This window comes from Megalops cyprinoides, chromosome 3 (assembly GCF_013368585.1).
Source record: "Megalops cyprinoides isolate fMegCyp1 chromosome 3, fMegCyp1.pri, whole genome shotgun sequence".
In the NCBI taxonomy this organism is placed as follows: Eukaryota; Metazoa; Chordata; class Actinopteri; order Elopiformes; family Megalopidae; genus Megalops; species Megalops cyprinoides.
The window spans coordinates 20,704,991-20,727,952 of NC_050585.1; the positions used below are offsets into that span (position 1 = coordinate 20,704,991).

General features: G+C 43.0%; 1 protein-coding gene across 1 annotated transcript; it reads left to right on the forward strand.

Annotated features, from left to right (window-relative positions):
* The first annotated feature begins 378 nt into the window (after window positions 1-378).
* On the forward strand, window positions 379-22,962 carry LOC118774404 (alpha-2-macroglobulin-like). The gene is made up of 33 exons (XM_036523751.1): window positions 379-401; window positions 1,258-1,441; window positions 1,927-2,083; window positions 2,383-2,435; window positions 2,977-2,997; window positions 3,715-3,883; window positions 4,140-4,221; window positions 4,608-4,734; window positions 8,310-8,477; window positions 8,644-8,868; window positions 10,105-10,180; window positions 10,323-10,468; window positions 11,421-11,570; window positions 12,689-12,736; window positions 13,535-13,599; window positions 13,887-14,112; window positions 14,658-14,784; window positions 14,977-15,098; window positions 15,600-15,651; window positions 16,047-16,130; window positions 16,314-16,490; window positions 17,281-17,362; window positions 17,887-18,043; window positions 18,458-18,532; window positions 19,395-19,557; window positions 19,703-19,893; window positions 20,073-20,288; window positions 20,521-20,642; window positions 20,933-21,023; window positions 21,586-21,654; window positions 21,993-22,098; window positions 22,501-22,542; window positions 22,946-22,962. The coding sequence occupies exons 1-33, from the start codon at window positions 379-381 to the stop codon at window positions 22,960-22,962; spliced, it is 3,813 nt and encodes a 1,270-aa protein (XP_036379644.1).

The window sequence follows — 22,962 nt, forward strand, 5'->3', positions numbered from 1 at the left end:
GATTCATGGATTACTGTAACGTGGCAAGCAGAACAAGAAAAAATCACGCCGGAAAAGATGTTAATTACTCGTTCTGTTTCACTCTACAACAGACGCATCCAAAATTGGAATACGATAGGAGGTGGTAACGCAGGTGCAGCCCCCACGGTGGCCACACCTCTGGAATAGTGTGATTGGCATGGAGGCCTTTTCGTTTGAGTATAAATCATGCTATACCTCAGAACCACCTGGTAGATAACCGTGGGTCTGACTAAGAAGAGAAGTGTGGAGGAGACATCAGGTGGACGTTCATCGATAGATTTCTCCATTTGTTGCTGATCCCGGCTCCTCAGTATGCTGGGTGTGCTGTTAACCACCTGCCTGTTTCTGCAGAGCGCCATGTCCCTCAACGAGGATGAACCGTAAGTGGGTTACTTGCAATAGCCAGGGCCTGGTTAACTTGCTGCAGAAGCAGAACAACGTGACTGTATTTTAACCACAGTTGCGGCTCTGAGTATCTCTCTCTACCCCTTTTCACCACAAAATGTCAATCGAATTGTCTCTTGTCTTGTTTGACCGGATTTTACAAACCGTGACACTGACTCGTCAAAGCATTCTGTACAGGCACTCATTCCAAGGACCAAGGACTTTTCTAGACTTAAAATTACATTGCGGGATTTACGTTGGCATCCTGCAAAGAAATATGAAAATGAATCTAAAATGCACCTGGTAAGCAATTGAACTTGTATGCTTACATTCATTTGCCCCAAATTGCAGCATGTTTTTGGGAGGAAACGCACTAAGAAGGAACATGCTAATCAAGATCAGAGGTAGCTGTGTCGCGGTAGCTTTACAGGTTGTGTGTCTGTTAATTTAAGTTTTGCCGTGATCTCGATCTTGACGCGTTCTTGCCGACATTGTTGATTTTTAGACAGAAAACTGATACAATGTTTGTGAAACAGCCACAGGCATTTCCTAGGGCACCAACAGTCAAAGGCTGCTAAGTTATCTTCCCAATGTACAATTTATATTTACTTGGCAACAAAATCACTTGTGTAAACTGCTAATATGATGGAAAGATACTGAAATAAGCAATTCATAATTGCATTTTTTTTTTAAAAAAGACCACCTTCAGTGGTATGGAGAGGGAAACTGGAGAGAAAGGAAAATGGTGTGCTCAGAGTACAGTTGCAAACATCAAGTTAGGTGTGATATGCAATGTGAGATGCTCTTGAGCATACTAATATTTGATGACACATTTTTTTTTTTTTTTTTAAGAATTTATATGGTGACTGTGACTTCGCAAACAGTTGGTGGCAGCACTGAGACGCTATGTGCACAAATCCACCTTCTAAAGGAGCCCCTCAACTTGCTGGTTACCCTGGAAGTGGAAGGTGCCAGCAAGATCACTGTGTTGCAGCAGTTGGTCTCGGCAGAGTTCCATCTCTGTGTCCAGTTCCAGGTTTGCTTCTTGAATGTGTTTCGCATGCTTCTCATTCAGGACAGTCACAGAGTGGGTCTTAAGTGGGTAAGAGTGTTTTTTAATTCACAGGCAATGCTGTTGAACTTAAGAACGGCACATGCAGTTACATATTGGACCAGTAGGCAAATGTCTGCAATCACAAACCTGCTCGGCTTTTTCTAAATTGGATTGGCCTATTCAGTGCCACTGAATTCAGCTTTAGCCTTAAAGGCAAGAGATGTACAGGCCTAGCTGAAGGTAGCTGGTTTGGTGTGACAACAATATGACTGAGTTGAGTTTTGCCTAATTTAATTTCGTCTGTCAGTAGAGATGGCAGTGAAGCATAGAGGAACAGTGTTTATAGTGTATTGATTTTGGGTTGTTTGTTAATTTAGGGAGAACTCTCATTTGCTTCATTTAAACATCTTACTGTACAAATCCACATGATATTTTCATAATTATTTTCCCCCATCCCTCAATCCCAGGTTCCTCCTGTGCTCATTGATACTGTGGCAACCATTCATTCTGCTGTCACATGGGGGGGAAGGTATCTGAGGAAGAAAACCAAAATCCTGATCAAACCCAGCGCCCACATCACCCTGATTCAAACAGATAAGCCCATCTACAAACCAGGACAGACTGGTAATTTTCAACTGTTGTTCATTCTTTATTTCCTTGATTGCTGTTAATAAGACACTGCTTATGGTATAATAGCCACTTGCACACAATAGCTGATGAGACATTGCTGTTAAAATTGATAATCACTTGATAAATACCTTAGCTGGTGACTGTATCCAGGACAATGATCAGTATAATTTCTGATTTATAGTTCTGTTTAGCAGACCTGTATTTGTGTTGTCTATTTTTACCTTTTTGGGGATCATAAATGTGATTGAAAATGTTTCACACAGTGGAAATTTAATCTTTGTCTTTTGCTCCAGTCCAGTTCCGTGTTGTCTCTCTGGATTCCAGTTTAGCGTCTTACAGCCAAGTGGTAAGAAATCATTGTGTGTGAACAGACTGAGGCAGGGAGACAACAATGCTACTATGTGGACAGTAAAGACGGATGTTTAGATCTCATGCCATGTGTAAAAATGTTAACACCCTCACTGTAGATGTCTGCCTCAATAGTGGTGCTTTGGAAACTGACAATCGATACATTTTTTTTTTTTTTTTATTGGGGGTAGGGTGTTTATTAAATCACTTCAAAACTTTTTTTTTTGTCCTTTTCTGCATGTGTTTGTAGTGCTTCTGTAAAGCACTGTGTTACAGCCATATATGAATTGTACAATTAAGTTATTTAAATGAATTTTTTCGAGGGGGTGCGGTGGTGGTTTATTGGAAGCAACATGCTGATGGTCAGAGAGTTCATGCAGGCAGATTTTGTTTGATCGGTATCTCTGAGAAAAAGATCAAGGCCTTTGCAGCAAGCGGAAGAACAGGGGTGTTTCCCTGCAGTGGTGATGCAATGAGGAAGAAACAGGAAATGCTGTTGAATTGAATCTGATTGGATTTCTTTTGTTTCTCTTTTGCAGTACCGCACTGTGGAGCTGCAGGTGAGCCATGTTGAACACTGGCAGCAGTTTTCAGTGACTAACCTGCGTCTCTTGAAGTGCATGCTTTAAATAATTAGAAATGTTTTACCAAAAAAAAAAAAATGGATATACGGTACGTAAATGTGTTTCAGGTTTTGAGAAAGCCAGTAAACCTAATTGGTTTGTGTGTCTCTGTCAGTCTAACCCTGTCTCTCTTGGGGATACGTCACCTTTTTGCTATCCCTCTAACCTCTTGCATATTCAAATTAAAATTGCAAAGCATTGTGTTGGTTTGGTATATCCGGAGTCTAGATCCTCATCCTCTTTAGCCCCTTTTTTTTTTTTTCTGTGTTCATTGCTAATTTGAAAGAGGCTTACCTTTTGTCTTTTGTATTATTTTGTTTTTTATTACTATTAATGTAATTTTCATTTTGATACTTTATTTTCTATGAAAAGATGTCCACACACACACACATACACACATACACATACACACACAATTTCTTTTTTTTTAATTTGGTACCTTTTATTAGTGTTTCTTTCCATTCTTTTTCTTTTCCTGCAGGGGCTAGTACTATCTATCTTCTGTCTCTGGTGGTCTTGTCTGTCTTTCTGAATGGGAGGGAAACCACTCATTCCTGGGTCTTTTTTGTTGAATTCAGGATCGCATCTTAACTGCAACCGCATCCCATTTTTACCCTCTTTATAACCTTTTTTTTTCCTCTCCTTTTTTTTAAGGACCCTGACATGAACCGTATTGCCCAGTGGTTGAACCAGTCGACCACCAGTGGCATTCTGGACCTGTCCCACCCCACAACCACTGAGGCCAAGCAGGGTGTTTACACGATCACCACCTGGACTGAGATGGGCGAACAAACCTTCCACATCTTTGAAATCATAGAATATGGTCAGGGCACATTTTTGTGTGGCCACTACAGAGTTTTTGCTGATGCAGACAAACTCTCTACTTGAAACTGAGGGTGTCATCTGATTTGGATGTCATCCAGCCCTGGATTATTGTAGATTTTTGTAGTTCTACTCCTAGTGGTTTGAGTTTGACAGTTGCATCAGCACGTTTCTGTTTTATTTGTGTTTGAAGCGTTTAATGATCTTCTGAATAGAAATTTCATTCATGGAGATCACTGAATTATTTTCCCTTTCAGTTCTACCCAAGTTTGAGTTGAAAGTTCACCTTCCTGACAGCATAATTTCGGATACAGAGGTGACAGTGAAGATCTGTGGGAAGTAAGTGTTAAGAGGCTCACAGGTGCTTGTCAGTAACATACAGTAGCCACATTGACAGGTGTATCACAGTATCTGTGTATGCAGTTGTGTTTCTGGAGAGAACAGAATCATCTTAGCCCTAACTGGTCCAGTCCCTGGAAAGTGTTCATTGGCACTTGCACACTGTTTTTTCTGTTATGGTGGGTTATTCCCTTAATTACACAATAAAGTGGTGAGGACCACATTGATGGTCCTTACAAAGCTGATAAATGTTTTGGATAGTTTGTCCAACCAAACATTTTCCCAGGCTTTTATTTGGTGCATAATCATCCTACATGCCTTTTGATGTCCAGTCACATAAATTGTGCTGTTGGTTCTCAAGTCAGTGCTTGTGTGTTTGTGCCCAGATACACCTATGGGAAGCCAGTCCTGGGGTCAGTGACAGCAGAGATGTGCACCCAACCTGATTTTTTTGGGATGTGGGGGCCGTATCCCAGAGGTCCTGTCATGTGCAGAAGGAATGTCAATATGAGGGTGAGGATTTCCTGGCACATGAGTGTAACGCATTAGTGCCACATCTTTGGAAGATGGCTTGAAATCTTGCATTACCTTTACAAAGTAAGTCATAAAGTAAAAGCCAAAATTTATTTCCGCTGTGTAAATGGTAGGTTTCATCTAGGCATGTCACAATACCAGAAATTTAGTAGTTGATACCAATCAGTGGCGGCAGGTGAGCTGGAAACAAGGGAAGGCCGAACATTACCTTTTAAATCCAGTGCAGATTGTCTGTAGTTTGTGTGCTTGCGAAAGCTACAACGTGAGATTGTTTAATTAACAAGGATGGCATTTATCGATTTAAATTACGTTAAATGCTCATGCCACATCACAACTTTTGTGATGTCTGTGTTCTAAACGTTATTGTTCATCGCACTCAACCTAAAAAGTTTATTCTCAGTCATTTAAATCGATTTAACTAAATTTAGCTCCGTTTTGTCATTTGAATTTTGTAACACAAGAAAGGTATAATGTGAAACAATTAAGAGAAAGCTTTGGGATTACTTGCCACTTATTCAAATTGCCATCCCTGTTAATTAAACAATCTCGCGTTGTAGCTTTCGCAAGCACACAAACTACAGCTAATCTGCGCTGTTTCGCGAGCATAATCTACTCTTTTTACTCAATTTACTCTGTTCACGCGATTGGTGTCAATTATTCTATGAAATATTTGTTTTATTGTTAATCAAGGAGGATAAAGGGGAACAGGTTCAAAGCAATGATGGATTTAAAGGTAATGTTTGGGCTGTTTCCAGCTCACCCGCCGCCACTGATTTGGTATCAACTACTAAACTTCTGGTATCGTGACATGCCTAGTTTCATCATGTGCCTTGTGTTTTTGTGTGTTAATCTTCAATTGGACTTGTTGCAGAGCTCAGGACAGTTGGGCCTATTTGTCTCATGAAGTGACAGACTAAATGCTTCAGAGTGGATGCGAGGCCTTTTCTGCCAAATAACTGGAATCTCTAATGCTGTAATCCTTTAATTGTTTGACCTAGACCGATAAGACCGGATGTGTCACCAAAACTATCAACGTGACTGACATAATGTCAACAGTAAATTATAATAATGGCCGATTTTTGGTGAAGAGTAAGTTGGAGGAAGATGGAACTGGTAAGAATTCTGTGATTTTTATCTTAATATTTGACTTTCATTCAAATTTGAATAAGCATTTACAGTGGATAGAATCCAATTTGTCTTCAAAAACTAAATGCTGGAAATGAACTGAACACATCTGATTTCAGTGTGTGTGTGTGTATTTAATGAAATAAACTGAAGATATGCCTCTTGTGAATGAACAGTGTACATTTTTAAAAGGAGAAAACTGTGTGCTAAATACACTGAAATTGAATTTGGCCATGGTTATTTTAATATGTACTTTATATGTGGAAAAATTGACTTGGAAAATTGTTAAAAAATTGTCAGGTGTTTCCATTGCAGAGACATTTTGCTGACAGGTTGCAGTAGGCTAGTGAACCCCATTACTTTCTTTTTTAGGTGTCGTTTTGGAGGGAAGTGGTAGTACAAAGTTCACTGGAAGGACCATTTCAGTTGAGTTTCGAGATGCCCCCTCAACCTTCAAACCAGGAATGAACTATGAGGGAAAGGTAACAGCGCCTTGTCTAGCCCATGTTTTAATACTGCATACACTTCTGTGGAATTCATTTCTGTATTTTTAAAAACAATTTTAATTGTTGCCTGCCTCACTGCAATATTAAGATTCCAGTGTGTCAGGCAATGGATGTTGTCTGACAAATGTAATTCTTGTGCAGTGCTTTGTGCTTATAGGAACTGCTGGTAAATCATCCACATCGTGATCAAACAGTGGGAATGAATCAGTTCTGTGCTGACACTGTTTAAAAACTACAGTTGAAAGGATCATGTGGTCTGCATATAAGTGGGCTCACTAATATGTAAAATGGGACACAGTGGGGTACAGTGTTCCATAATTAATGAAGTGCCTTCAGTTTGACAGTAGTGCATCCTTATCTTGTGCTAATTACTGAAGCACCCAGCACATAAATGTAGCGGTTTTAGACTTCCTCACATGGGAAACCAGGGGGACATAACTATCCCCATAGAGACACCAGTCATTTGGTGAGGATCGTTAACAACTCGGCAAATATAAAATGAGGTCCTAAGCCTGTTAGCATTTTGGTTTCCAGGGGTTCATTGATTGTTGCTTCCAGAGCTGGTTGTGGATTCATAATGGAATGTGTTGGAAAGAGCTTGGTCATCCAGCACTGGAGATGAGTGGTTGAGGGTTCTTCCCCTTCCAGAGCTAGCTGCGTAAAAAAATTAGGAGCATTTGTTGCAGGGGGCAAGTAGGGGAACAAGTAGGGGTCCCCTAGCAGAGGAGATGAGAGGAACAGCAGAGGAGGGCTAAGGTACCCAGGGGACCACAGACATTGTTCTTGCCACACTTATATAAGGCCACTTCTAAAGCTATAGTCCATGTGGGCACACAGTTTAGTCACTGGTAGAAAATTTGTCCTTCCAATTGCCACACGATATGATTGGACAGTGGAAGCCTATGTAGATGCTGAAGCAGAAGCAAACTCTGGGTGATCCCTGTTGGAGCTCACCTTTGAAGTGCCAGATGGCTCAGAGGGGTTACCTACAATGTAATACATGCAGGGCTGCACCAGAATGTTTGTAATGCTTCTCTTGATGTAAGACAAAGTCCATTTACAAATGGTACAGTATTGTTTTATGGCCAGAGAAGGGTGAGGGGTCATGCAGAACATAATCCTCTCCTTACCAGGAGGGCATGGCGATATACCATACATTTTGAGGATGCTGAAAGTAAGTATTGTAATATTTGCTACCAAAACCATGACTGTGTCCATATCCCCCTATATAAAATATTGTGCAGTTTTTCCTGGCGCCTGGATGCTGGACAATGTGGCAGGAATAAAGCACTTTCTACAGATGGGGGGGGGGAAAATGGAATGTCTTACAATTGTCCCAGAACTAGTGAAAGAAATCCATTTAATAAACTGAGTATTTCACAGCCTACACTAAAATTATATTCAATAGGGAGGTGTCAAATCGTGAAAAAATGATGCAAACAGGAAAGGCACAATGCTCCAAAATTAGTAACGTGGCCCAGATCGTTTTATATTTCAATTTAGTTAAGGACATCAACTGTGCTACGGTAGCACAGCATTAGAAATTTGTACTGTAACATTCAAATACTGGGAGTTATTTTTATTTAGAAAAGGACTGTTAAAAAATGGATGTAAAATGCATTCTGTTCCATGTTTGAAGAGCTCAGCAGAGGATGTTTGTCAGTAAGAGAAAAATTATCCCCTCATTTGGAGCTCATTAAGAATCAGATCCTGGGCAGATGTGACTTTTATAAGCAGTGTGCTCTGTAAGTCTTTCATTTAGATGTTATGTCAAGTGCAGATGTATAAGTATGTGCTTTGAAAGTGACTGGGGGGGTTTGGGGCCTGAGGAATGAAGTCATCTTTTGAATGGGAGGAAACCCATGTGAAATCTGTGTAGGACTAATGTCTTGGACGTGTGACATGCGTTTTCCTATGTTTTAGATCATTGTGAAAGGAGCAGACTCCTCCCCCATGCCCAACAAGTCCATCTACCTGTATGAGTATAACGGCCCAAACACAATGAACAGGACACTGACGACTGACAGCAATGGTGTGGCCAGCTTCTTATTGGACACTAGTTCCTGGGAGATGGGATCTGTCTCCTTAGAGGTCAGTCTGCATACCTCAAGGTGAAGCATCTAGTGGGTGGCTCAGAAACTGCATTGTTTTGTTCCAGGGTGGAAGACCGTGTCCTGGTGGGTTGTTGTGAACTTTTGTGTTTTTTTTTTATTTTTTTTATTGATGTTCTCTTTTACTTCTGCTTCTCTGTACACAGGCACGGTGTTTTAAAGGTTCACCACAGGGGGACTCCAAGGGTTACGTAAACTATGAAGCTGCTTACCATTCCGTGTACAAATTTTATTCAAAAAGCAAGAGCTTTTTGATGATCAAGCAAGCACAAGGGAAGCTCCCATGTGATGAGGAAGTTAATGTACTGGTTGATTCCACCATCTATGAAGAGGAGCTTAATGGGCAGAAAACACTGGACTTTTTCTACCTGGTGAGTTCTCATCCCTGACCCAGCAGGGTTTTTGTTAACCTCAAGTGAGTTCACACTTGAGCGTTTCGGATGTTCTTGCTTGAGTGCAAGAACATCCGAAACGCTAAGATGCTCATGATGCCAATGCAAACGGTGTAGGTCAAACCCGGGTGGCACTAAGAGCAGCGCATCTCACTTCTATGGGCCTTTTGTCATAGCTTAGCAAAAGATTAGTGGAAGCTTTCATACCTGTTACGAGTGGGTAGACTCCCATACACACAGACACACACAGTGTTTTGGGTTTATTTATTTATTTTCTTTTGGCACCTGCTGCTGATGTCATCATGCAGCTGACGGTTCCTTGGAAGGTGGGGCTACCTGTCATTTGATTGCTATACGGAGCTCCAGGTGATCAAATGGAGGTGGCGGAAAACTGGCGGGTAATGGCGACAGCAACAGCCACCAGGAGTTGAGCATTTGGTTGCCTCCACAGAGAAAGGATGATGCGAGACTGATCACCTCGTGGGTTCTGGCTGCAGCAAGCGAAGGAAATGGCTAATGGTGAAAAGTAGTTGAGGTATGCGCATATAAGTTTAGAATAAATTCAGCCGAACCATTTACCTAACGCTAACTAGAAAAAGGTTTGGTCGCTGACGCCATCCACAAGTCCACGGGAAGAGGGACTTACACGGGTGTCACGGGTGTTTTAAGAAAAATACAAAAAGGAAAAAAAACCTGAACGAACAAAATACGGGACACTCCCCGAGTCCGCAGAGCTGGCCACCGAGGCAGGCGAGGATGGGCTGGCCCAACAAGCACCAAGGAGACCCAGGCAGCAGGTAGGGCCCATCCTTTTCGAGGTCCGTCTGGTGCCATTTTATTTTGTTTCCTTTTCTTCTACCTTTGCACACGCCAGGTTACGCTCGTACTTCTCACAACGCCATATCGACAAAACGAGCTAGGGGAAGTAGTGAGTACGTAACATACCTGCAGGTGGTTACTACAGTAGCGGCTTTCTGAAGTGGTGCTTTGTGAAGAGTAAAGCCAAGACTAAATGGAGCCTGATTTGTGCCAAAAAGCAACATGGCTTTGTGGTGAATTTTCTGCCATTGCATTTAGTTCTCCTCAATTTCATTATAAGGCAACTAGTAAAGTATAGACCAAAACTTGGTAGTGATGTTGACCTGCAAGTACCATTTCATTGAAATGGTAATGAAGGTAACAAACTAGCCGGGTGACTCCTCCTTTGTTAACCAGGTCCTATCCAAAGGGAAAATGGTGGAGCATGGGTATTCTCCCGTGACACTGACTGATGGAGATGACGAAGGAGAAGGTCATTATTTTCCTCTTTCTTGTAATTCTGAAATTCACAGAACAGCAAAATCTTGGAGGCCTCTGGCAGGCTACCATATGCAACAGTCTGATGCCTTACAGCAAGTTATCCTGCTGAAATTGCTGGCTGGTGTTTGTTTCAGTTAAGATAGGGAAGCTGTCCTTAACGCTGGAGCGGGTAGAAGAGCTGGTCCCTTATGCCCAGGTGGTGGTGTACACGGTGTTGCCTATGGGTGAGATTGTGGCAGACAGCTCCGACTTCCCCATCCAGTTGTGCTTCAGGAACAAGGTAACCAAGGCACCTGCTCTACAGGGAAAGTGGGAATGTTGCATCACAGACCACTAGGTATACTTTCCTCATTGTGTAACTCATTCTCTCACCCACTCTCTCCAGTAATGCACTTTTATCACAAGAAAGGCTAAAAAGGCCTCCATTCTCCTGTTCAACAGTGCTTGTTCTTTTCCTGTTCTAAATCCCACACCTTACCTGTTGAATACCTGTTGGGTGCCAGTAAAAATCCTACTTTTTTTTTTTTTTTTTCATACCCTAACTTGCGTATATTGATGTGCTTCAGTGCACTGCCTAGTTAATGTACCCATTTTTGTGAAAATGTATATAAAGTGGCAGTTAATATGTAGATTTCAGAGAGCAGCTGGAGTCAGATTTCAAACAATGTTTACATCACAATTACGTTTGGGCTGACGATATTTAGGTGAGCACCACCTGTCGGTGAGGGTACAGCCCCCATTTCGTTTTGGGCGAAATGACATCTGTGCTCACCGGGACGCATCATTCCTCCCAGTCAGAAACATGTCGTCTTTGGTCATGGGGCCAGTGCAGAAAAAATGGTAGCCCTGTACTGTGAGTGGTGGGCTTTTCACTCAGTGGAGCCGTTCATTACTTTCATACTTGGATATCCACTACTACACAGACCTAAAGAAATGTTCTATTTACATTTAGCCATTTACATAATTTAATACTTAGCTCAGATGCTGTTCAAGGTGAAGTCCTTATCCTAATGGCAAACCAATCTAATGCTGATGCTGTTATTATATTATGTATTTTCTGCTATATATATATATATATATATATATATAATATAATATAATATAAACATGTAATTTTTTTTTTTTTTTTTTTTACTTTCAAATGTCCATTAAACCTTGTTGTAGCCAGAAACTCAGACAAAATCTTATCTGACCGTAGCATCTGACTTCAACAAGTGTTTGGTTTGTTGCAGGTGTCTCTTCAGTTCTCCTCCCCCCAGCAGCTCCCTGGGGAGAAGACGTCCCTGGAGCTGCAGGCCCAGCCGGGGTCTCTGTGCTCCCTGAGGGCCATCGACCAGAGCGTCCTCCTGAAGAAGCCAGAGGAGGAGCTCAACGCAAAGTCGGTGAGATGGGACCTCTTTCCTTAGACTTTAACCTGTATTTTTCACTCTCTCTCTCCCCCCCCCCCCCCCCCCTTCTCCTTACTCCTTCCCAGTTTAGGCATTTAGTGGTGTATGACGTTTTGCTGTTGGGAGTGGCAGCTGGGAGGGCACAGTGGGGTGGGTGTGTGCCGGGTTGTCTGCAGAGAAATGGTTGCTTCCCCAGCTCTCACACTTCGTGTTGTCTACTCTGTGTGGTATATGACATCTTTCCTAGATCCTCCAGCAAACTTTATCAAGGAGGTCCAGGAGAACCTTGTGAGTGTGACTTTTGATCAGGGCAGCATTGGCCCAGACAGACTGTCCTTTACCTGCCAGTCCAACAGGGTGGGTAGCAGCTCATGGTCACTGGGTGGAGAGCTGCTGCTTTCAGGGTGCAGGTTGCACAGAGACTGCTCTACAGAAAGCACCTGGCTTATGCAGGTGTTGCCTGTGCAATCTTTAGGGGGGCTGGGCATTTAGGACTGTCCTGTCACTTGTTTTCAATGAAAGTAGATATTGACCTGTCCAGTCTGACACCTTTTTATCAGACAGTTTTCCAGTTGTGGACTGCTCTCAGTGTCGAGAGATGGCGGGTCTTGCTCTGACACCGTGGGTAGGGGAGGAGCCACTGTTTTATAACCCTGTCTTGCCTGTAGAGGCTCTGAACTCTGAGCATCAGGATAGGTCTTCTAAGGTTTGGCTCCAGAACACCATCTTCATCATTTGTTGGGTGACAGAGGATGGGTCACTGAAACTTAATTTGTGTCCCCCCTGGAGGTTTGTGGTTTTATTTGTTCCTGTTTGGATTTGATTTCTTGTTCCCCCCATTTTTGTTAATTTTGTCTGTTTTACATTGATGAATGATATTTGAATGGTATTGAGTTTTGCGGTTGGCTTTAAATAAATGCGACTAGTCGGTCTCACTTGTTCTCATGTCACACTTTTGTAACACCATTTTTCTTGCATCACAAGCACATGAGGGATGCTTACTGTGCGTATCCAATCATCATGCATAATGCAAACAGATTTCTCGTTTTATAAATGCATCAGAATGAGATTGAAAATTCACTCTTCTGTCTCTTTCCATCTCCATCCCTAAGGTGTATGACAGACTGCCTGTTCAGAGGCTGCAGGGCTACCCATCTCAGGTTAGAGAAATGGACCATCTCTGCATCCCCCCACCACCCACAGAGCTGTCTAATGTGGAACCTTGTGAGGAAATTCCTGTGATCGAACCGACTCCACCCCAAAAGCGGAGGAAAAGGAGTGTTTTCTTTGGCCCTCCTCAGCTGAAATCTGATGTCTACGGCGTGTTTGAGGTAAGGGGTCACATTCCCAGCAGTGTGGCTGAATTGGAAACATTTGGAAACAACAATTGGGAAACATTGGACAGGTGGACATTGGTAGGTGGCGTTTTTCGGTAATTTTGTCAACGTATGGGAGGAACTGTGAGGGAAATCTAATCACTGCTGCACTTCATCTTGTAAAAATCATCACATCTGACAGTAGGAGCAGAAGGCATTGTAAATAACTGCCATTGCTTACTCTGTGGTTTTTTTTGTTTTTTTTTTTTTTTTGTAAGTGCTATTATCTGGACTCTTAGGAGTAATTCTCAGGCATTAAATGAATACAGACCATTTTGTGGAGATTTCTCATTACAGTGTACTGATTATTTATTTTTTTTATCCTTTGATTTCAGGCAGTTGGCATTAAGGTCCTGACTAACTTGGAGATAAAAGAATGTAATCCACATTCGCATTTTCCTCGAGGTGTGTAGGGGTTTTTTTCCCAACTGCAGAAGTATAATTTAATGTATTGTACTGTTCTTTATTGTTTGCTTTTATGTATATGGATGAATATTGAACATGTACAAATAAAAATTCTTTTCATTACCAGAAGGAGTGGCACAACCAATGCTATTCGCATCTCCCTCCGTTGCTGTACAGCCATCAAAGGAAACCATTCGTACCTTCTTCCCTGAGACGTGGATCTGGGAGCTGGTACCAGTGGGGTGAATATCACAAACACTGCATCTCTCCTGGGGAGCATTTAACCACAGACAGGCCCCAGGACAGACGGCTGCCCAGCACTTGTTTCTAATTTGGCCTTGTATATAATAGAAGAATAACAGAAAAGTTCTAGGTTGTCACAGTTGCTGATCTGTACGAAGTTAGCACATTAGCTCATGGTACTTGTAGTTTTTTTTTTTTTTTTCTTGACAGGGTTAAAATCCTTTCTGATTATGCTGTAGTCTGCGTTTCCTGATGCACCGAGCTCTCTCCTTCTCCCTCCATGCAGAGATTCGGGCTCAGTGAGGGTGGAGAAGACTGTCCCAGACACCATCACTAAATGGGTGGCAAACGCATTCTGCACCTCCTCAGCTGGATTCGGCCTGGCCGCCAACACGGGCCTCACGGCCTTCCAGCCTTTCTTCTTGAGCCTGACACTGCCGTACTCCATCATCCGTGGGGAGGTGTTCACACTGAAGGCCACGGTCTTCAACTACCTCTCCAAATGCATCATGGTGAGACACTGCTCAGTTCCCTGCCACCATCACATCATGGTCCCCTTCAACGGTCATCACATGGTCCTCACTAAAGAATGTCTGAAACATTGAGCTGTCAAATGGTGAAAAGTTCATCTATACCCACCAGTGTTGGTTGAATCTTAGGCCATTACCAACAAACGGGGTCAGATTTCTGTGATCCCTCTCATCAAATTTAAATTGTGTACATTTGTTTCATGCCAGTATATTAATGTAAGAATCATGAACCTGAGATTCTTACCCAGAGGAAAATTCAGAGAAAGAGCCCCTTTCCTTGTTTTCCCATAAACATTCATTTTTCCCATTGACCTTTGACCTGTACCACAACCCTGCTGTTAATATTACTGCATTATAGTGAGGTGACAATGAATATGAGGTGGTTTGCCATGGAATTTTGGCTTTGACTGAAAACATGTACTTTCATTTCACAAGGAGAATTTCAGTCGCATTTGGACAGCACCTGTTGTCAGCCCAGGTATTTCAATGTGTTTGCATGGATGTGTGTCCATTTCCTGCTTCCTCAGGTTCAGGTCAGTCTGGCGGAATCGGCGCAGTTCACAGCTCAGCCGTGTCATGGCTGCCAGTACAGGCGGTGTCTCTGTGGAGAGGAGAGTGACACATTCAGCTGGGTCCTCACCCCAACCGCTCTGGGTGAGTCACTGAGCCCCCCTGTACTGTATGACCCCCCAGCATGGCACATTGGGGGAACATTCACCCTCTGTAACATCTCAGCCAGCTTTTATATTGCCTCTAAACACAGAAATCTTTAGCTTCCAACAGAAGTGATGTGAGTGAGAGGTGCCGTGTGTGTTTGTAAGTGAGGCTGTGTCTGTGCTCTCCAAGGTGAGGTGAGCATTAAAGCCAGTGCAGAGGCCCTGAGTACCGAGGACCTGTGTGGCAATGAGGTGGTCACTGTGCCTGAGAGGGGACAAATCGACACTGTGGTCCGAAAGCTGCTGGTGGAGGTGAGAGGAACAAAATGTTTGACAGACCCCCCTGTCTTACAATATAAATAATGTAATGCTGCGTAGACAACATATAAGATGACATTTAATGTCATATACACACACGGGAGCCTCTTTGCTGAGGGGTTTTTATAATCCAGAATATTTGAGAACACGTATGTCACATGTATTACATTAAACACAGTGATTACATGTTTTGTACTGTATTGTGAACATGTTTTGCAGTGTCTGCTATAATTTCACATTTTGACTGTACAGACAGGTGTGAGTAGTACAGTATAATGTATCTTGGGTGTTTGTGTGAAGAGGACTGACTCTCTCTCTCTCTCTCTCTCTCTCTCGCTCTCTCTCTCTCTCTCTCTCTCTCTCTCTCTCTCTCGCTCTCTCTCTCGCTCTCTCTCTCTCTCTCTCTCTCTCTCTCTCTCTCTCTCTCTCTCTCTCTCTCTCTCTCTCTCTCTCTCTCTCTCTCTCTCTCTCTCTCTCTCTCTCTCTCTGTTTCAGCCTGAGGGTATAGAGCAGACCTTCAGCTACAATGCCCTGATGTGCCCAAAAGGTTAATGTAACACATTTGGGACCTTTTTTTTTTTTTTTTTTAACTGTTTACTTTTCTATTATGCATTTCATTATAAATTAGTTCATTATGGTACTTTGGTTATGGTTCATCATGGTACTTTGTACCATGTAATTTGTTTTGGTAATATATTGTGAAACCTATGACTGAAATTCATCTTTAAAAAACTGGAAGTTGTGAAAGGTCACTGCTTTGAATTCTTTACTGAAAGTTAGAGGCCAAATGGTTTTGCTCATTAATTGAATTGTCCCTTAAATGAAGACCGTTAGTTTCCTGCTGAGCCTGATTGTTTCACATCATATTGCCGTAAATTGAGGTAGTTGCAGTGGAACTGGGTTTTACTCAGCCTGCCTGACTGTTGCCTCTGTGTCCTCTAGAGGGTGCAGTGGAGGAAGCTGTTTCTCTAACGCTGCCAGAGGGCACTGTGGAGGGCTCTGCCAAGGCCTCTGTCTCAGTACTGGGTGAGAAATCTTTCTCCTCATGGTTTTTTTTTTGGCAGGGGTAGTGTATTCTGACAATGCAGTGGCAGTGCACATGAGTGCGTGTACATGCACATGTGTGTTTTGACTTGGACTTCTATGGAAGGTTGTGTGCTGGTGGCGTGAGTGTGATTGTGTTGATCATGGGTGTGGCCCCTCCCACAGGAGACCTGATGGGGCGCGCTATGAGGAACCTGGATGGCTTGTTGGCCATGCCGTACGGCTGTGGAGAGCAGAACATGCTGCGCTTCGCCCCCAACATCTTCATCCTCAGATACCTGGAGAGCACCGGACAACTGACACCGGAGATCAGGGCCAAAGCCATCACCTTCCTGGAGAGTGGTGAGTAGGGGGTGGGGCCAGAGAGCAGGCATCTCATTGGCTATTGTACGGGGGACAGATCACCACTGTCACCAACTTGAAGATTTGGTCACTAGATGTAGAGACCAAGAAAGAGGAGAGAGAGAACCCATGGTAGTAACAAATAATTTCATTTGTTACTGTCTTTAAAAAGGAAAAATAATGTAAAGTTTGAAACGGTTTTGCATTTGTTAATGTAGCTGTGATGCAATCATTTATTCATTTGGCAAACGCTTTTATCCAGAGCAACTTACAAATGAGGTAAGGCAAGCAAAAGCCATACATGGAGTCACAATATTAGAAGTGCTGCATAACCAATTTTCAATAGTTGGCCAGACAAGGTACAAGCTAGCTGGTAGAAGCACAAGTGCATTAAACTGTTAATGTGTTCTCCTTAAAAAAAAAAAAAAGTTTAGCACATGAGAGTACTTCAGGTGGTAGCTATTCAGGTGATCAGGTGAGTGCGGAAGAGCTGTGTCACTCGTGAGGGATTCAGCAGAATAGATGAAGTGTGGAAGGTCATTCCACCATCGGGGGACAACGGTAGAGAAAGTTCTGGGTAGTGATTTGGTGATGGGACCATCAGATGCTGTTCTGTAGCAGGGCATAGTGGTCGGGAGGGAACATAAGCTTGCAGTAGAGCATTCAGGCAGGTAGGTGCAGCATTGTTGGCTGTTCTGAGCATGTAGGCCCTGTTGGCAGATGCCCTCCTGCCTCTATACTGTATGTCAAAGGGAGGTTCCACTTTCGCTGTGCTCACCTTCTCCTGCAGGTTATCAGCGGGAGCTGAACTACAAGCACAGAGACGGCTCCTACAGTGCCTTTGGACAGAGGGACCCTTCAGGAAACACCTGGTCAGTCTGAGTATCCTGCTGTCTCACTCCTCCCCCCACACAGAGGAAGGATAATATTCACTGCTCCTCACCTGCAGCCTCACCTGTGCTAAGAGATGCGAGGAGACGTCACTGAACCCTTCACTGTGACACCACCATTGTTGCACCACATTACGCTTGTATTTACCTATGAGAGGCTTATATCATGAACATTAATGATTACCTGTCTATCATCTAATTGGCATTTCCCTTGCAGTGGTCCACTAAGAGATTAAAAATAGTTGCTGCAGGCATGTGACTTTATTGGAGGGATTGCGTTCATTACCTTCAGATCTCCAGTGAGACAGCAGAGATTATCCCAGTCAGACATGCCTCGTGCAACTAGCGATACCAAACATGGTGGTCCAAAGAGGGAGTGGGATTGAAAAACTGGCATTGGATTTTTCAGCCATTTCCCAGCCCCTCAGGCAGCAAAATGAGCTCTACTCAAACCTGCCGCCTCAGCCAGGGGATTTAGGCCTGAGATCCTGTGTCTGTATGTCCAGGCTGACTGCGTTTGTGATGAAGTCTTTTGGAGGCGCGAGGCCGTACATCTTTATCGACCCAGAACACATCACCAGCGCCAAAGCATGGCTCAGCCGTCATCAAAATCCGGATGGCTGCATCAGGTCTGTGGGGAAACTCTTTCACAATGAGATGAAGGTGAGAGGGAACAGATGAGCGGACATAGACAGACACACACACACACACAGACACACACAAGTCTTTGTTTCCTTTACAAATCTCTGTGAGCAGCCTCATCATGTTTAGCCTCTCTGCATGTGTCTCCTGTACACATCTCACTTCTTACTGAGTGTCCACTGAATACTTCTAAGGCATAATGTAGGCTTGATATGTTGGTGCTTGATACATCACATACGCTCCCTGGTTGTGATCTTGTAATGTTTATTAAATTGTACAAGGATTTGGTCAATATACTGCATAAGGACAAAGTAATCATACCAACATGAAAGAACAAAATGTTCCTGTGTCATTCAGCTGTACATGTAGAATCTGCTCATTCTGAAATATTCTTTGTATTGTAGTTAATGATGTGTTTCCGGAAACCGTTTACAGGGCGGAGTCAGTGATGAGGTGATGTTGACCGCCTATGTCACGGCAGCTCTCCTTGAACTGGACAGGAACGTCACTGTGAGTACACAGCAGAAACTGTTGTCATGACAACCTCTGCTTATGAGGAGGGTCCCTACATTACATTAAACTACACCGTGTAACAAATTTTCTTTTTTGTTCCTGGGTAGGAAGTGTTATTTCCTAATTGCTTATGCCTAAAAAGTATAGAAAATGGCTATTATTCCCTTCAAACTTTACTTTTGTGACCAGGACAGTTAAGATCTTATAAGTTTATGTAACTTATACAAAAGTGACCACAAAGGATTTAGAAGTGAGTAGTTTTTCGAGATTTGCGATTATACTGTAAATCACTTTCACGAATCATCAACCAAATATAGTCTCCCATCATGTTCTCATTATATGCTCCTTGGTAGCGGCGTTCAAAGTCCAGTATATCCTGGTGGAAGCGCTCGCCTTTCAATAATAATATTTCAAAATATCACTGTTCTGATCACAAAAGTAAGTTTTTAAAGGAACCATCAACACAGGAATCTCTTGTTTACCAGGAGGGTTTCTATAGTTCTTGCCTGGACCAAATGGAGGCCATGCCATTAGCAAACTACAGCCACCCAGGAGATGTTCCTGCCTTTTATCCATAAATATTGATAATCCAATTGCAGATCATCTTAAATTGTGTGAGTGTGGTATTAATCAGGTTATGTGACATCACAGGAACATGGATATCTTCCAGAATCCTTTGCTTCCTTTTCTCATCCCAGCTGCACGCTTTAGCAACTTCTCATAATTGTAAAATAAATCAATATACTGTAAAATCAGAGACTCAGTCATGCAGATATACATGCATTCTGTATTTGACATCTTGCATATCCCGTATTTACTCATATTACTCTTTGTGTGGCTCCTTTCCTGTGTGTATCAGGACCCCATGGTGCAAAAGAGCCTGTCGTGTCTGAAACTGGCTTCAGATCAGCTCAACAGCATCTACGCCACTGCCCTGCTCTCCTACACCTTCTCCCTGGCCGGAGACCATGATATGAGGACGCATCTCATTGGCCAGCTGGACAGAGTGGCCAAGACCAAAGGTAGCTCTACTTATATATTCTTATGAGAATTATAGCGAATAATATTTCAATGTTTTCAGTAGTCACCAACATTTGCCTTTAAGATTTCATTGCTTCGTAGTTGTGATATACATGCATACCTGCATACCTGTCCCTGGTGCTTTAGGAGAAGGCCGACACTGGGAACAGGCTGAGACTTGTGGGATAGACTCACTGTCGGTGGAGATGACCTCCTATGTGCTCCTGGCCCTCCTCTCTGGGCCTCCCCTTCCTGGATTCAACCTGAGCTACTCCTCCGCTATTGTCCACTGGCTGGCCCAGCAGCAGAACCCCTACGGTGGCTTCTCCTCCACACAGGTCCCTAGACCTCTCTTTTTGTCTTTCTCCCTTTCTTTATCTGAACCTCATTTTATTTGCATGTCATTTCTGCTGACTTGCTTAAGGTTCCAATTCATTTGATTTCATTAGTCAGCTGCAGATGTCTTTTGTGGTCTTCATACATGTTTAGTCTCCATCTCTGTTTTTCTCCACTTCAGGACACAGTGGTGGCTTTGCAGGCTCTGACGCTGTACGGTGCTGCCACCTTCAGTCCGGGAGGTGCCAGCACAGTGACAGTGGCCTCTACAGGCAGCTATAAGCAGCAGTTCAGTGTGGATCAGCACAACAGGCTGCTGTACCAGGAAGAGCAGCTGCAGGAGGTGCCTGGAGTCTACAGCATCAAGGCGGAGGGCGAGTCCTGTGTGTTTGTGCAGGTCAGTACTGAGCTGTATGGTGGCTCTACCCTGCACTGCAGTTACCTCACACATCCTGATCCTCAGTGCTGTGTCCAACACACCAGATTTCCGTCAGATGAGAACAGACCTGTCACTAATCCTGTTAGTAGTTTACAGCTGCAGCTTCCTGTCTCAGGTGTCCCATGACTGTTGTGACAGACAGGACATCTCAGTAGGTTCAGTGACCCTCAAACGTGTCTCTGCCTTTCAGATCGCTCTGAGCTACAACATCCCCCCTCCTCCAGACTCCTCCTCCTTCACCATCACGGCCACAGCAGCAGGGAACTGCAGCAGCACACGGAGGCCGTCCCTGGTGGTGACTGTGGATGTCAGGTGGGCTTTGGTTCTGTTTGTATGCGGATGTCAGGTGTGTCAGTTTCTTTGTGTGGTTCGCTTTGTGATGTGTCTGTATTATGAGATTGTGTAGGACCTGACTTAATGCCTTTATAAGTGGTCTTGGTGTTACGTATATAGATAAATACACAGAAGTAGAAGTGTTGTACAGTATGCAGCCAGTCAAACTTGGCATAATTCATGTATATAATGATCAGAGTCAGTGTCTGTGTCCTCTAAGGAACTTAGAATGTCTGTGGGAATTCAGCAGAATTGACTTTTTGGAACAGGTACAATGGCAAGCGGGAGGAGACCAACATGGTGATCATCAGCGTCCGCCTCCTGTCTGGATTTCTCCTGGAAAAGAGCTCTCTCACCCCTGTGAGTCTCTCTGAGAAACACACTTGTCTGTTGTAATGTCTCGTATTGCTTTTCAATGCCAGACATGTCTGTGTGTGTGTGCACGCATGCAGAAGTATCTACAAATAAAATATTTGGCAGATATCTTACAATGCATTCACTGTTTCCTCTTTAAAAAACACACTGTTATGCTTTGAATGTAAAATGTGTAATTATTTATATTACACACACTTATTAAAAACTAAAGTGTAATTATATACAGTATATATTATATATATATATATATATATTGTGTGTGTGTGTGTGTGTGTGTGTGTGTGTGTGTGTGTGTGTGTGTGTGTGTGTGTGTGTGTGTGTGTATAAACTGAAAGTGGATGCACTTGGGCTTTGATATGTTAAGTGAATTAACACATTCTTGAAGACTCATATCTTTCCCCATAATCAAAGAATGTCAAAAATACAGCGGCTCCATCCTGAGAGGTAGGGTGAGAGAAGACAGTTGTGAAGCAGAGTGTCTGATGTGGCTGAAGAGCATGCACTCATACATATATCTGAACCATGCTTCTGTGGTTCATTCCTGCAGCTGAAAGCTGATCCCACTGTCAAATGGGTTGAAGAGAAAGAAGGTCATGTGATCATCTATCTGGATGAGGTAAGTCTGCAAACTCAAAGCAGTGTGATCTGGTAAGGGAATTCAATTCATTCATTCGGTGCTGTGAGTACTGCTGAATTCTGAACCCAGTTTCCAAACTGTGTTCCACAGCCTCCTCACTTAACAACAATAGCCAATCATGATACAGCATAAGATTTGTGCCATCTGTCTTCCCATGTATCTCATTAATCTGAATAAAGTGTGCAATATCCTTTTGATCCATCTCAGTAAAATAATGGGATATTTACAGTTACTGAATTCAATCAGTTTGATGACTAAACACCACTGATTTGTATGCTTTGGGGTACAATGATTAATAGTGTTTGCCTTTCTCCCAGCTGAAGAGGATGGAGCCCAAAATGTATAATCTGATTATAGTGGAGGATGTACCAGTGAGGAACTTGAAGCCCGCTGTGGTGAAGGTTTATGACTACTACAAGAAAAGTAAGACACCGGCACCTGCACTCCCTGCAGCTCTCCTGCTTTAACACTCACACTGACTGTCTAACATTTCCTACATTCAGAACTGAGCATAATTTAAGACAGTACATGCTCTGCAATGTCCTCTGACTTCTAACAAGGCAGTTGTTCATATGATGGAAAAACCTGAACTTCATAAAGCACGCTTGCACACAAGCTGCAAATATTTTAGTTACAAACTGCTTTGATCAGTTCATGTCAATTGATTGGACACTCCTCAAATGTGAATCTTGGCAATGCCAAGGCAAACTTTTCAAACAGGAATTTCCAGTGACAAACCCGGTTGATTGTAACTTTCTGCTGTGTTTGATCACATTGTTGTAATCTCTTACTACTTACTGATGAGACATTTTTCTTGATTTCTAGGTGACGAGGCGGTGAGTGAGTACAGCTCCCCCTGTGCCCAGGGTAAGTACTGAATGGCCAGTGTCCAGCCTTCCATCAATGACTCAGCATCTGTGTAACATGAGCAAAGATAATACCAGCTTCAGCTGCTGCAGAGGAAATGGCTGTCAGATGTTCAGTACCTCCAGGATGTGCATGCAGCTCTTAACTGGCAGTGTATAACTGGCAAAAATCCTAACTGTTCATAACACTTGTTTACTCTGGTTTAATAAAGGGGCTCTATCCAGTAAATCTAAAATTTCACACATATCCAAAGTTAAATGGAGCCAGTGAAAATAAGTCAACTACAGTGCAATTTTTATTTTTATTTCCACTGGTCATGAAAACTCCTGCTCTACTGTATTCACTGAGTGTGAGAAGTGAATTTCCTCTGCAGTGACGTGGCCCTGCTGTGTTCTGATTGCAGGTGACAAGGCAAACTAG